Source organism: Leptopilina boulardi, unplaced genomic scaffold (assembly GCF_019393585.1).
Source record: "Leptopilina boulardi isolate dan_hultmark-lab unplaced genomic scaffold, ZJU_Lbou_2.1 LbouV2_273, whole genome shotgun sequence".
In the NCBI taxonomy this organism is placed as follows: domain Eukaryota; kingdom Metazoa; phylum Arthropoda; class Insecta; order Hymenoptera; family Figitidae; genus Leptopilina; species Leptopilina boulardi.
This window is the reverse complement of record NW_026137833.1, coordinates 2,436,312-2,449,020: the sequence shown is the minus strand read 5'-3', so window position 1 is coordinate 2,449,020 and position 12,709 is coordinate 2,436,312. Positions and strand designations below refer to the sequence as shown.

Here is a 12,709-nt window from a genome sequence, read left to right as displayed (position 1 = left end):
TCTAATTGGATATAATTTTTGGTAAAATATTATTAAAAATTATTTTAAAAATATTTGCGATATAAAAATGTTAATCGAAACTATATTTTTTTTTCTCTTTTAATCTAGTTTGATTTTGAACACAATTTAATTAGATTATAATTATCTGATAATAATAATTAATTTAATGAAAAAAATTTTTTAATTCCAAATTTCTGATATTAAATATTGAAATATTCTTATCAAAATATATACATATATACACTCAACGAGAAATTGAAACGAAATTATGAGAGTCAATAAAAGGTTTAATTCAACCCGTCATTTATAATGTTTATAATCTCTGTTTTTGTATTACAAATTAATGAAATGATTTTAATAGAATTACGTGAATATTGCGAATTAAATATGAGTGTATTTTCCATGTGACAATCAAAATTTCCATATATTTATATATAATGTAAATTCATTTTGTGTACATATTTATTATATAATTAATAATATTACGAATACAATATTTATTATTATTATTAACATAAACCGCTAAAATTTTGATAATAATAATAATGTATTGTAAAATTTATATGAACGTGTATATCTTCTAAATTTCCAAAAGGGCTTTCGACACATTATATAATATAATAATAATGGAATTTTTTATATTAAAAATTTTAAATCACTTTACTTTTAATGACAATATGATAAAATAAAAAAGTATACATGTGACGCTCCACGGGAAAAGGGACTTTATAGTAAAAAATTTTTAGGTTATGTTTGTAGTTTTGAAAGTGAAAATACAAAACGTTTAATTCTTCATTGCATACGAAAAATCTAATAACTATTTTTCATTTTATCTGATTAATTAGAAAATTTTTTTATCATAGTCAAACTATCAGTAAACATAACCTAAAATTTCTTTACAATAATGTCCTTTTTCTCGTGGATTGTCTCATATATATTTATCAATAAGATAAATAACTATTTATTTATGTTGAAAATAAAAATTTTATTTGTCATCAATAAAATAGATTATTTATCGGAAATAAAATTCTTTTATTTGAAACAAAATAAAAGTTTTATTTGAAATAAATAAATAAATGTGACTCGCGCTCTGAAGAATGGGAATATAAGAAGGAAAAAAATATTTTAAGTTTACGTTTATAAAGTTTGAAATAAAAATATACAATGAGGATCAACTTTTAATAAAAACGAAAATAAACATAACCTAAAAATTTTTTGCTTCTTATTTTTCATCTTTTTCGTCATATATGTATTTTCGAGATAAATATATTTTTTTCTCCGAGTGTACAGAATCTTATTTTCACAATAATTAAATTGAACTATTCAAGATTTATAAATTATTTCCTCCGTTAATAAAATAAAATTAATTTTAAAACGCATTTTTTTTTGCATATAAATATAAATAAAAAAAAATTATTAATTTTCAATTGTATAAGGTATAATTAAAAATATTTATGCATTTTATAATCTAGAAATTGTTTATAGTATAAAAAGAAATTGTGAGAAATAATTTAGTATTAAAATGCGAAATATATAAATAATGGACAAAATAATGTAAAATAATGAAAATTTTCATACATAATTGTTCATTTGCGTATTTAATACATATATATATGCCATGTAAATAATAATGTATGTTTATATTTTTAATAAAAAAAAACGAAAATCATAATTCTCTTTTTTTATTAGTTTAAGTATTTTACTTTTTTTTTGTAATTATGCATAATTTAAATTTTTTTGTAAATACAATTAATTATTTAATTTAATAAATAAATTGGATAAAAACGAGCATAATTTGAGTCACTGTTGATTTATGAGAATTCAATTTCCTGGTTAGCGTATAAATATATATATATATATGCGAACCGAATGAAATTCTGATTTATGCACTATACACACTTATAGATATATATATATACGTATGGGGCAAAATTTCTAAAATGATCCGGTTACAAATTTTTTTTTTCAAATAAGTATTTTTTAAATTAAAAATAATTTTTCCCTTTTTTCTTAAAATCGGCATCTTTTTTTTAATTTTAAAATTTTGTTTTTTTAAATTTTAAATGTTCACGCTTTTAGTAAAAATATGAAAGTATTCTATTTTTTGTTTTCGAGATATTAATTAATTAATTTATTACTAAAATTTAATAAAAAAAAGGAATATTTTACAAAAAAATAATGTAATTTTGAAACTTACGAACCGAAAACAGAGTTTCATAAGCTTTCGATTTGTAAGTTAAGAATTATGCTAACTTGATTTTTAAAAAAAGTCAATTTTAAGAAAAAGGGAAAAAAATATTTTTAATTTAAAAAAAGGGTTAAATTTTGAATTATTTGAACAAATTTTTAAACCATCCAAAAGAATAGGAAAAAGCTTTTCAAAAACATGAAGGTAAAATTTTTTTTTTTTTTTTACTTTTTAAAAATCCACTGTTCATACTTTACTAAAAAAATTTAACCTCCTCCGCTTACTACAGTTTTTCGTAAAATCTAACAATATACTTTGTGGTTAAAATATATACTCACTCAAAGGACTAAACTATGTGCAAGTTTCATCCAAATCTAAAAAAAAAAAAATTTTTTTCACTTGGATCGCTTCAGAAATTTTTCCCCATATCCATATAGTAAGGGTGTCAACCTTTATATGGTCTCTGATTACTGAAAGTGAATTTATAATAAACCAACTGAAATAGAATTAAATTTTCTTCATAGACATTTTACAGGATAAAATAAATGTAAAGGATGACACAATTTTTCTTCTATTATTTCATTTAACAAAATTTATTTTTGTCAAAAAAAAAATTTTATTTAAAATAATTTTTATTAAAATGAATTTTTTTTGAGAATTTTTATTTCACTTTATTTTTGGATAAATTAATTAAAAATTGTGATATTTAAAGACATTAAATATGTAAATTTTATTTAAATTTTACAATATAATTTTCATTGAAGTACCTACTTAAAAAAGAAATAAAATGGATTTATGGAAATTTTTTTTTAACCCTTACCTGGCACCATGGGTCCGGGAGACCCGAGCATTTTTTTCGAGCTTAAATTAATGAATACCAAAAAGGTACCATAGTTTATTATTTTTTGACTTTTTTTAATGGGACGCATGAATTCTAAAAATCATTAGTTAGAATTTTCATTTTATGGCATTTCATTTTTCATAATTATTTTTGAGTCGAATTTTTATTTGTTCGAATTAGTATTTTGCAGGATTTTCATCGAAACGATTTTCTATATTACACAATTTTTATATAACCGAAAATTCACTTCACAGAAATTTTATTTCTTCGAATTTTTATTTTCTCGAATTTTCATTTAATATAATATAGGCATTTTAAAGAATTTTTACTTAACCGAAAAATCATTTAACAGAATTTCTAATTGATAGAATTTTCATTTGTCCGAAATTGCAAATGGCCGAACAAACAATCGATTTCGGCGCAATATTTAAAATCAACCAATCAAAAATTATCAATAAAATTGTGATTGGTTGATTTTAAAAATCGCGCCGAAATCGATTGTTTGTTCGGCCATTTGAAATTTCGGACAAATGAAAATTCTATCAATTAGAGATTCTATGTTAAATGATTTTTCGGTTAAGTAAAAAATCGGTTATATGGAAATTATATCAAATAATAATTCCAACAAATGAAAATTCTTCGGAAAGAAAATTCAATGCAATTAAATTCTACCCAATAAAAATTCTTTAAAATGCCTATTATGTTAAATAAAAATTCGAGCAAATAAAAATTCAGTGAAGTGAATTTTAGGTTATATAAAAATTCTGTAATATAGAAAATAATTTTGATGAATATTCTGCAAAATACTAATTCGATCAAATAAAAATTCAGCTCAAAAGTAATTATAACAAAGGAAATTCCATAAAATGGAAATTCTAACTAATGATTTTTAAAACATAATCATGCGTCCCTTTTTAACAAACCCTTATTTTTCATTTTTAACTCCTTATGTCACCATAAAATTTTTTTTTTTTTTTTCGTATTTTCATTGGAAAGCTGAGATTTTTTCCAATTTTTCCAATCCAATTTTTTCCAATAAATATAAAAATGGGACAAAATTGGATTTGCAAGAAAATATTAAAAAAAGGACAGAAAAAATTATTTAAAAAAGAAAATTTATTTTTCCCAGGATAAAATAGAAAAAAAAATTATTTTCATCTATTGAATTTAATTTTCAATTGTAACATTAAATAATAATTTTTTGAAAGTGTCGACACCTAGAAATCAAACTATGAAATTCGAGTATAATGTCGGTAAAGCAGCGATCTCAATTCACAATGTTTGTCTCTTATCATGCCAGATTTTATAGTTCCAACTGTAAAATTGTTATCTTTTGATAAAACTTATTCTCAATTATTCCACGAGATGGCTAAAAGTTGCATTAACGTAAAATATTTTTGTATACGTATGAAATAATAATTCCAAGTTTAAATAAATGTAATAATTAATTTATAATTTAATTATTAATTTTTAATTTTTAATTTTTAATTTAATTCAATGTCATTTAATTTAATTTTTCCTCTCGATTATTGTTAATAGAAAATAATTGCTTAAATTATGAAACATACGATTTTTTTTTCTGTTACAGTTACCAGATTTGGACAATTTAGATGAAAAGGTGAGTGAAAATTTTCATTATCTTTGTATTGATTATTATTTTTTTTCTTTTCATTAAACAAAAATATATAGTAATTGATTTACTTTTTCCTTGCGAAAATTTTTAATTCATTTATTGTTTTGTTATAAATTTGTGAATTTAAAATTTGAACACAATTGAAAGTTGGTCTCCTTTTTTCTTTTGTTGACAATAATTTATTTACCTATACATATTGAGAAATCTGTTTTCAATAAAAAAAGAAAAAATGATTAACATATGTCGTTGAACTTCAAAGGACGGATTTAAAGTAAAGGTGTATAATAAGTCATTTATTATATGAAAAAATTCCAAGTTATTTTTGTTTTAAATTACAAATAATAAAGTTTATAATAATATTTTATATTATTTTTAAATTTATATTATAACTATATAAATTATAAACAAAATGAAATGAAATTACAATCAGAGAAAATATATATATTTGTCTCAGAGAGAAATAAATGTTTATTTTTTTTAAATAAATACTTATTTTTTGTAAATAAATTTTATTTGATTTAAATAAAAATGGTATTTGGCTCTGAGACAATTATACGTTTACTTAACTCAAATATATTATATTTGTTTTAAATATAGAAATTATTGGTTTAAATACAGTTTATTTGATGCAAATAAATATTTATTTGATAATAGTCAAGTAACCAATTATTTGAATAAAATTATTTTTTTTAATTTCTTTAAAAAATTATATTATATTATATTATATTATATTATATTATATTATATTATATTATATTATATTATATTATATTAGTTTAAATTTTTTTAAAATTAAACATCATAAAAAAATATTTTGCTAACATAATATTTTATGTCTATTATTTAACGTAATATAATTTAAAATATGAGTTTTTATTTTTTCTGTACTGTAGTAGACCACGTACTTTAAAATTTATTACCTCTTTTCGTTATTACGAAAAAGTAGGGGAAAAAAACTCATACACTAATGTTTATCATTTCAGACCTTGTGTGGTTCGTAAGATTAGCTTTTTTTAAAAAAAATCTTTAAACATATATAAGGACAAATGGAACTTCGAGGTTAAACTAATATCTTGTACTCTATTAAGATCAAGATGAACCTTGGAAGCTTGATCTTTTAGCTAAACTGAAAACTTAATTGATAACAATTAACGCGATTATCATAATGTTATAAAAATTAATAATAATAATAATAATAACACTAAAAATTTAAAATAATAATAATAATAATAATAATAATAATAATAATGTGTTATTATAATTGTAGGTATAATATTTGCAAATTGCAACAATTTTTTTTAATGTTTAAAAATGTATTATTTGCAAGTTGCAAATGTTTTTTTTTTTTAATGTTTAACCATTTTTGTGCATAGTCAACAAAATAATAATTTGATATGCCTTCTTTGCGTTTAATGTATGGTACAAAAGTAAAATTTAAAAATAAAATTGAAAGTAAAATTAAAAAAATGAAAATCAAAGTAAATTTTAATCCAAAAATTTAATATATTAAAAATTTGTAGGTATATTGATGAAATTGAGATATTTTGTTTGTGTTTTTTTTCTATCAAATATATACATTTGGAAAAAAAAAATTTATCAAAAAAAAGTTGATGGAATTAAAATATTTTATTAAAATTATATAAGTTGTAAAATTATTATTATTTGAAATATTTTATTTTTTCAATATCCTACGTTTAAAATTTTTTTTTTTTTTGATAAAAGTAGATATGTTTAATTTTTATAGTCAGTCGCGTATTTGTAATTTATATATATATATATATATATATATATATATAGCTGGAGACATACAGTCTACTTCAACAAGCATTCAAGTGAATTCAGTGCACGAACTTTGAATAATTTATACACAAAAATAGAGTTACATTGATAAGAATTTGATTAGATGTATAGTAATTTGCCACAAAGTTATCGGACAAATTGTTTTTAGAGTGAATCCATTTGCAAAAACGATGAGTAACTATCGTTTCATTGCATTTTTTAACAAAAAAAAAAAAAAAGAAAAAAGTTCATTTACATTGTTATTTATATGGTTTTCAGCGATTATTATTATTATTATTATTTTTTATTTTACAACTTTTAGAGTCGCTGATGACAAATTTGAGGTTAATTTTTTAAAATTCAAAATGGCGGATCCAATATGACAAATGAGAAAATTTTTTAAATCGTTTCTATTTGTTTTATAAATTTTCGGAGTTGTTGATTACGAATTTGAGATCAGATTGACAAAATTCAAAATGGCGGATTTTTTTTAAGTTCATCAGATTCGTTTGCAATACATTACTCAGAGATTTTCAATGTCGCTGATTGCAAATCTGATATTTAAATTCGTAATTAGTGACCCCGAAACCCCCCCACCCCTAGTAACGAGTTTCAAGCGAATCAAATCGGTTTTTTTAAAAAAAATTTCGCCCGCCATATTGGATCCGCCATTTTGAATTTTGATAAACTGACAATAATTAATTCGTAATCAGCGAATCCGGAAATCCCCCGAATTACAAGTTTCAAAGAATTTCAAACGATTTAAAAAAAATGGCCGCCATATTAGATCCACCATGCTGAATTTTGAAAAATTAATTAACTAAACGAAGTAAATCGTGAAAATTAATATTTGGAAAACAAGAAAATGTAGTGAAATAAAAATTTTATTATTTAAAAATATTTAACTGCATATGAGCGATTCCACGTGAAATTTATAGTTGAGATTTACGTAAATATATATATTTTTTCTTTTTATGGTCAAATTTTTGAGTAACGAATTTTCAAAATTTTGTTCAGTCAAAAGTAGACCTATAACCTATAATGATTTTTAAGTGAATTTGGATAATTTAAAAAATTCATCCGCCATATTGGATCCGCCATTTTGAATTTTTAAAAACCAACCAAGTACATGAAAATTATACTTTTATGTTCTGAAATAAGTTTGAAAAATCATAAATATTATTGTAAATAATTCTATAGATATGAACAAAAATTTTCTCTTTTTGAAACACATTGAATTTTCTTTATTTTATATTTATGTTGAAGAAAAAAAAATACATACGTATAGTTTGACTTGACATATATCGGATTTCTACAATATAAATTTCAATGCAAATTTCAAATGTTATGCAAATCTTGAAATCCGATTATTTTGATTAAAATTGCTATTATTGTCAACTTGATAGAAACATATTCTATGAATAAATTGTCATTATTTTTATTATTATTATTATTTTTATTATTATTTTTAATTTAATTTTTTTTTTAATTTTGCTTTAAATTCTTGTATTATACATATATAAAAAGAATGTTTATTAAATTAATTTTCATTATAAGAAAGAAACTAATAATAAATTAAGAATATTTAGAAAAATATTTTTTTTTTAAAGAATATTATTTTTTGAATAAAAATTTTTAAAGCATAATTTCATTGGAGTTGAGAGACATTTATTACAGAAATGTGGTAAGAATGTTGATTTTTAGACCATCAACTAAACATAAAATCGGAGAAATATACACACAATTTAAGTGCATTCTAAACAATAGTTAACCTATTTTGTAATTTTGTTTTGACCTATTAAAGTTGGTTCAGAATTAGAATGTATTTATATTATAATAAAAATTTTAAATATCCAAGTTTTATTATATAATAACAATCAAAATTATTATATATACATATATATTATTCAAACTTTATAAATATTTTTCTAGTTTAAATTATTAAAAAGAAATTTTTTTTTGCATTTTAATAAAAAGCGAAAAAAATTATTATTTATTAGGTACTAGTTCTTTTTTAAATAATTATGAAATTAAAATTAACCTTAACTATTGGTGGTCTCGAAGGTTAAAAAAAAATATTTAAAATGAGAAATAAAAAATTTTTTTTCTAAAAAATAAAATTTTTAATTTTGTAATTAAAGTTTTTGGACTTACAAGTGTATTATTTTAATAGCATTTCTAGTTCTACAAAATTGTATATATATAGAACACTTTTCATCAAAATAAAATGTTAAAAAAGTGGGATCTTTAATTTTTTTTTCTTTGTAAAACATTTTAATTAAATGTTTTAAAAATTGTTTAAAAATTTTTTGTTTTTTTTGTTTTTTCTTATAGACAATAATTATTTCTAATAATTCATGCGCCTCTGGCTTCTGTCTCGGTTATGCATGTGCTCTAGATACAACATTGTATAACATCTTAAAATAACTTTAAAATATATTTCTCGTGATATTCGATTAACTTTAACAAATTTAAGAGAATTTAGTCATTTTTTATGCATTATTTTTGATTATATTAGAATTTTACTAATTTTCCTTTATTATAAATACATATAAATGTGCAAACAAAAATATGAAATCTACTGGAGTTTCTCGAGATTAAAAAAAAAAAAAAAAAAAATTCAATGTATATAGACAACTTTATAAATATGTATTTTGTAATGCATCTGGTGTTTTTATACGAGTGCTAAAAAAACACTCTTAAATTTGTTCGAGTAAAGTATACAATCTTTCAAAATTTTTACCTCATGTTTACTTTTCTAGAATATTCTATTTTTGAAAAATTTCAATTTTTACTTAAAATTTTTTTCTTTAATTAAAAAATGAATTGTTTTTATTTAAAATTAAAATTAAATTATTTTTATGAAAATTTTCTATTTATGGTGCAAACTAACGGTTTTATAATAGGCTTTTAATATAACTTCAAAAATCTCTATAAAAATATCATTTGCTTTGAACTGGTCATACCGGTTTTTTAATTTTAGATAAAATTACAGATACATAATATTTTTAAAGAAGAGGAGAATTATCAAAAATGATTCTCTCGTTTTTTTTTTTTTTTTTTTGAGAAAAAAAAATGAAAAAATTGCAACACCAGTTCACTGAAAAATGAAATTTATTTTTTAAGTCGTGTAGAAATATCCGTTTCACCAAAATATATATATTACATATGTTTCTCTTTAGATAAAAATCAAGTAATGTTTGTGTCTGCAAAAGCAGAAACGATAATGCGATTTTACGTTAAAAAAAAGAGTTAAATTTAAAACAAAAAATACATGAATTAAAAAGAAATGTTTGTTTATTGAAAAATTATTACCAAAATTATTATTATGGGTTGAATTATTAAATTATTATTTTGGCATGCATAAAAAACATTAGGTAAAAATTTCATTTTATGGAATTTCCTTTGTTATAATTACTTTTGAGCCGAATTTTTATTTAATTGAATTAGTATTTTGCAGAATTTTCATCAAAATGATTTTCTATATTACAGAATTTTTATATAACCTAAAATTCAATTTACTGAATTTTTATTTGTTCCAATTTTTATTTGTCAGAATTTTTATTTGCTCGAATTTTTATTTAACATAATAGGCATTTTAATGAATTTTTATTGGGTAGAATTTCATTGCATAGAATTTTCTTACAGATGAATTTTCATTTGTTCCAATTACACAACACCACAAAAAAAAGTGTCATGTACTTTTGACCGGAATATAGTAACCTTATTTATTTTGACGCGCTGAACACGAATCCGAAGTCCGTTTTGACCCATCACGTCAGGATTTTTTTCTAACCTCAAAAAACATTTCGGATTTTGAGAAGTAGGCGATTTTTTTAAAAATTGATGTATTAACTTCAAACTTGGTATCCGGGGGTTTTTTGTGTCGCTGATTACGAATCTGAAGTTAGATTTTCAAAATCCAAAATGTCGGATCCAATATGGCGGACGAATTTTGAAAAAATTTCAAGATTTACTTCAAACTTGGTATCTAGGGGTATTTTGGGTCGCTGATTACGAATCTGATGTCAGATTTTCGAAATTCGATATGTCTGATTAAATATTAAGAAATTATTTTTAAAAAATTGTCAGATTTTTATGAAATTTGATATCTACAGGTTTTCTAAGTTGCTGACAAGTGACACTAGGGAAGTGCAGTACGCCGTTTTTTCTGAAACTTGGCAGTTTTGTAGTTTTTTAAAAACAATTTGACACGTATTTTTTTGTTTTTCTCCAAAAGTTGATTTAAGGCGGGAAACTACCCCTTGAATTTTTTTTGGGAGGGGGACATTATTTTACGAAATTTTTTAAAAATTAATGTTCAATAGTATATCTAAGAGTTTTTTGGGTCGCAGATCAGAATCTGATGTCAGATTTCAAAAATTCAAAATGGCATATCCAACATGGACTTCTATTGGCCATATTAGATACGCCATTTTCAATTTTTGAAAACTGACATCAGATTCGTAATCAGCGACCCAAAAAACCCCCAGAAAGACTATTGCAGATTAATTTTTAAAAAATTTCGTAAAATAATGTCCCCCTACCAAAAAAAATTCAAGGGGTAGCAATGAAATTCTACCCAATAAAAATTCTTTAAAATGCCTATTATGTTAAATGAAAATTTGAGCAAATAAAAATTCGAACAAATAAAATAAAAAGTAAAGTAAATTTTCGGTTATATAAAAATTCTATAATATAGAAAATCGATTTGATGAAAATTTTGCAAAATACTAATTCGAACAAATATAAATTCGGCTAAAAAATAATTATGACAAATGAAATTCCATAAAATGAAATGTCTAACGATTATTAGAACATAGTTCCATTATTTTTCATTATAAAAATAAAAAAATTTGGAATTTCTAATTTTATAAAAATTTTTATTCGAATCAGATATTGCAAATCCATCCATCAATCAGATTCTTAAAATTCAAAATGGCTAATCCAATATGGCGGATTTAAATTTGAAAGTCGAGAAAAAATTAAAATTAAATTTTTTTTTTTTAAATTCAAAACAATATTTTATTATTTTAACATTTGAGAAACACTTTTCAGCGAAAAACATGTATTTATTTTCAAAAAAAAAAAAAAGAAAAAAACAAAAAAAAATTAAGATGTCTGATGATGAGTCTCTTTTATTTAGCCAAAGGCAAAGTTACAACCCTCGTTTGCATAATATCAGGTTTAAAATTATTTTTAGGCATTAAATTTGAATAATTGTAGTGTTACTTTTTTTTATATACGCAATAATTTGCCATCTCTCATTCATTATATGGCGTGTTTTATGTTTCTAGAAATGTTACCCTATTCGTTTTGTGAACATAATAGTCATTGTAAAGTTGTATATTTTCAAGTAAATGATCACTCGTTTATATATAGGTATACACACATTGACAATATGGTTATAAGCCTTTTCAATGTGTATCGATGAGCAATACATGCTCACCTTCATCCGTATATGGTAGCTCTTGGTAAACAACAGTGGTTGCCAAATCGCGGCTTCTATTAATAATAGAGTTTGAATATATCATTTACGCAATACGAAAGCTCAACACCTTTCTTAAGTACATTGTATATGTATATGTATTTGGCAAGGAGGAGGCTTTATTTTGCTGATAATTCCCATTTTTTTAAAAATAATCTCTCATTGATATGTTTAACTAAATTGTCATTCAACCGATTTTTGTTATGCAAAATTTTAATTCACCAAATTAACATTTAAATGAATTACAATTTTACCGAATTTTCCAAAATTTTAATTAACTGAATTGACACTTCATTCAATTACCATTTTTAACCTAATTCTCATTTATCCGAAATTTTAATCAACCAAATTGACATTTAACCAAATTTTTGTTGATCCAAAAATTTAATTAACCAAATTGACATTTAACCGAATTTTTTATGCGAAATTATAATTAACCGAATTATCAATTTTTCATTATTATAATTTTTATACCTAATGACAATTCCTTTATAAATTGAAATTCGGACAATTCGGATAAAATGAAAATTTTCTTATATGGCAATTCCGTTAAATACTGTTAATTCGGTAGAAAATTAACATTTAATCAAATTGCCATTTAACAGAATTGTCATTTAACCGAATTTGCCACTGAATGGAATTACCATTTCTCCGAATTGACACTTAAAGGAATTTTATTATTTAACCCCTTGGGTTAAATTGAGCCCTTGGCTCAAAGTGTCGATGACGTGTATACACGTACATAAATTTTGAGCCCAATAATAAGACGGAATTGGCCTA

The 12,709-nt window shown here is 22.0% G+C and overlaps 1 protein-coding gene across 2 annotated transcripts in view; it reads left to right on the top strand.

Annotated features, from left to right (window-relative positions):
* Positions 1–12,709, top strand: part of LOC127281624 (sestrin homolog) — a 322,721-nt gene that overhangs the window by 134,807 nt on the left and 175,205 nt on the right. For both annotated transcript variants that reach the window (XM_051305424.1, XM_051305423.1), the window contains exon 5: positions 4,618–4,647. In XM_051305424.1, the coding sequence (XP_051161381.1) occupies positions 4,618–4,647 (30 nt within the window). The remainder of the gene's footprint in view (positions 1–4,617; positions 4,648–12,709) is intronic.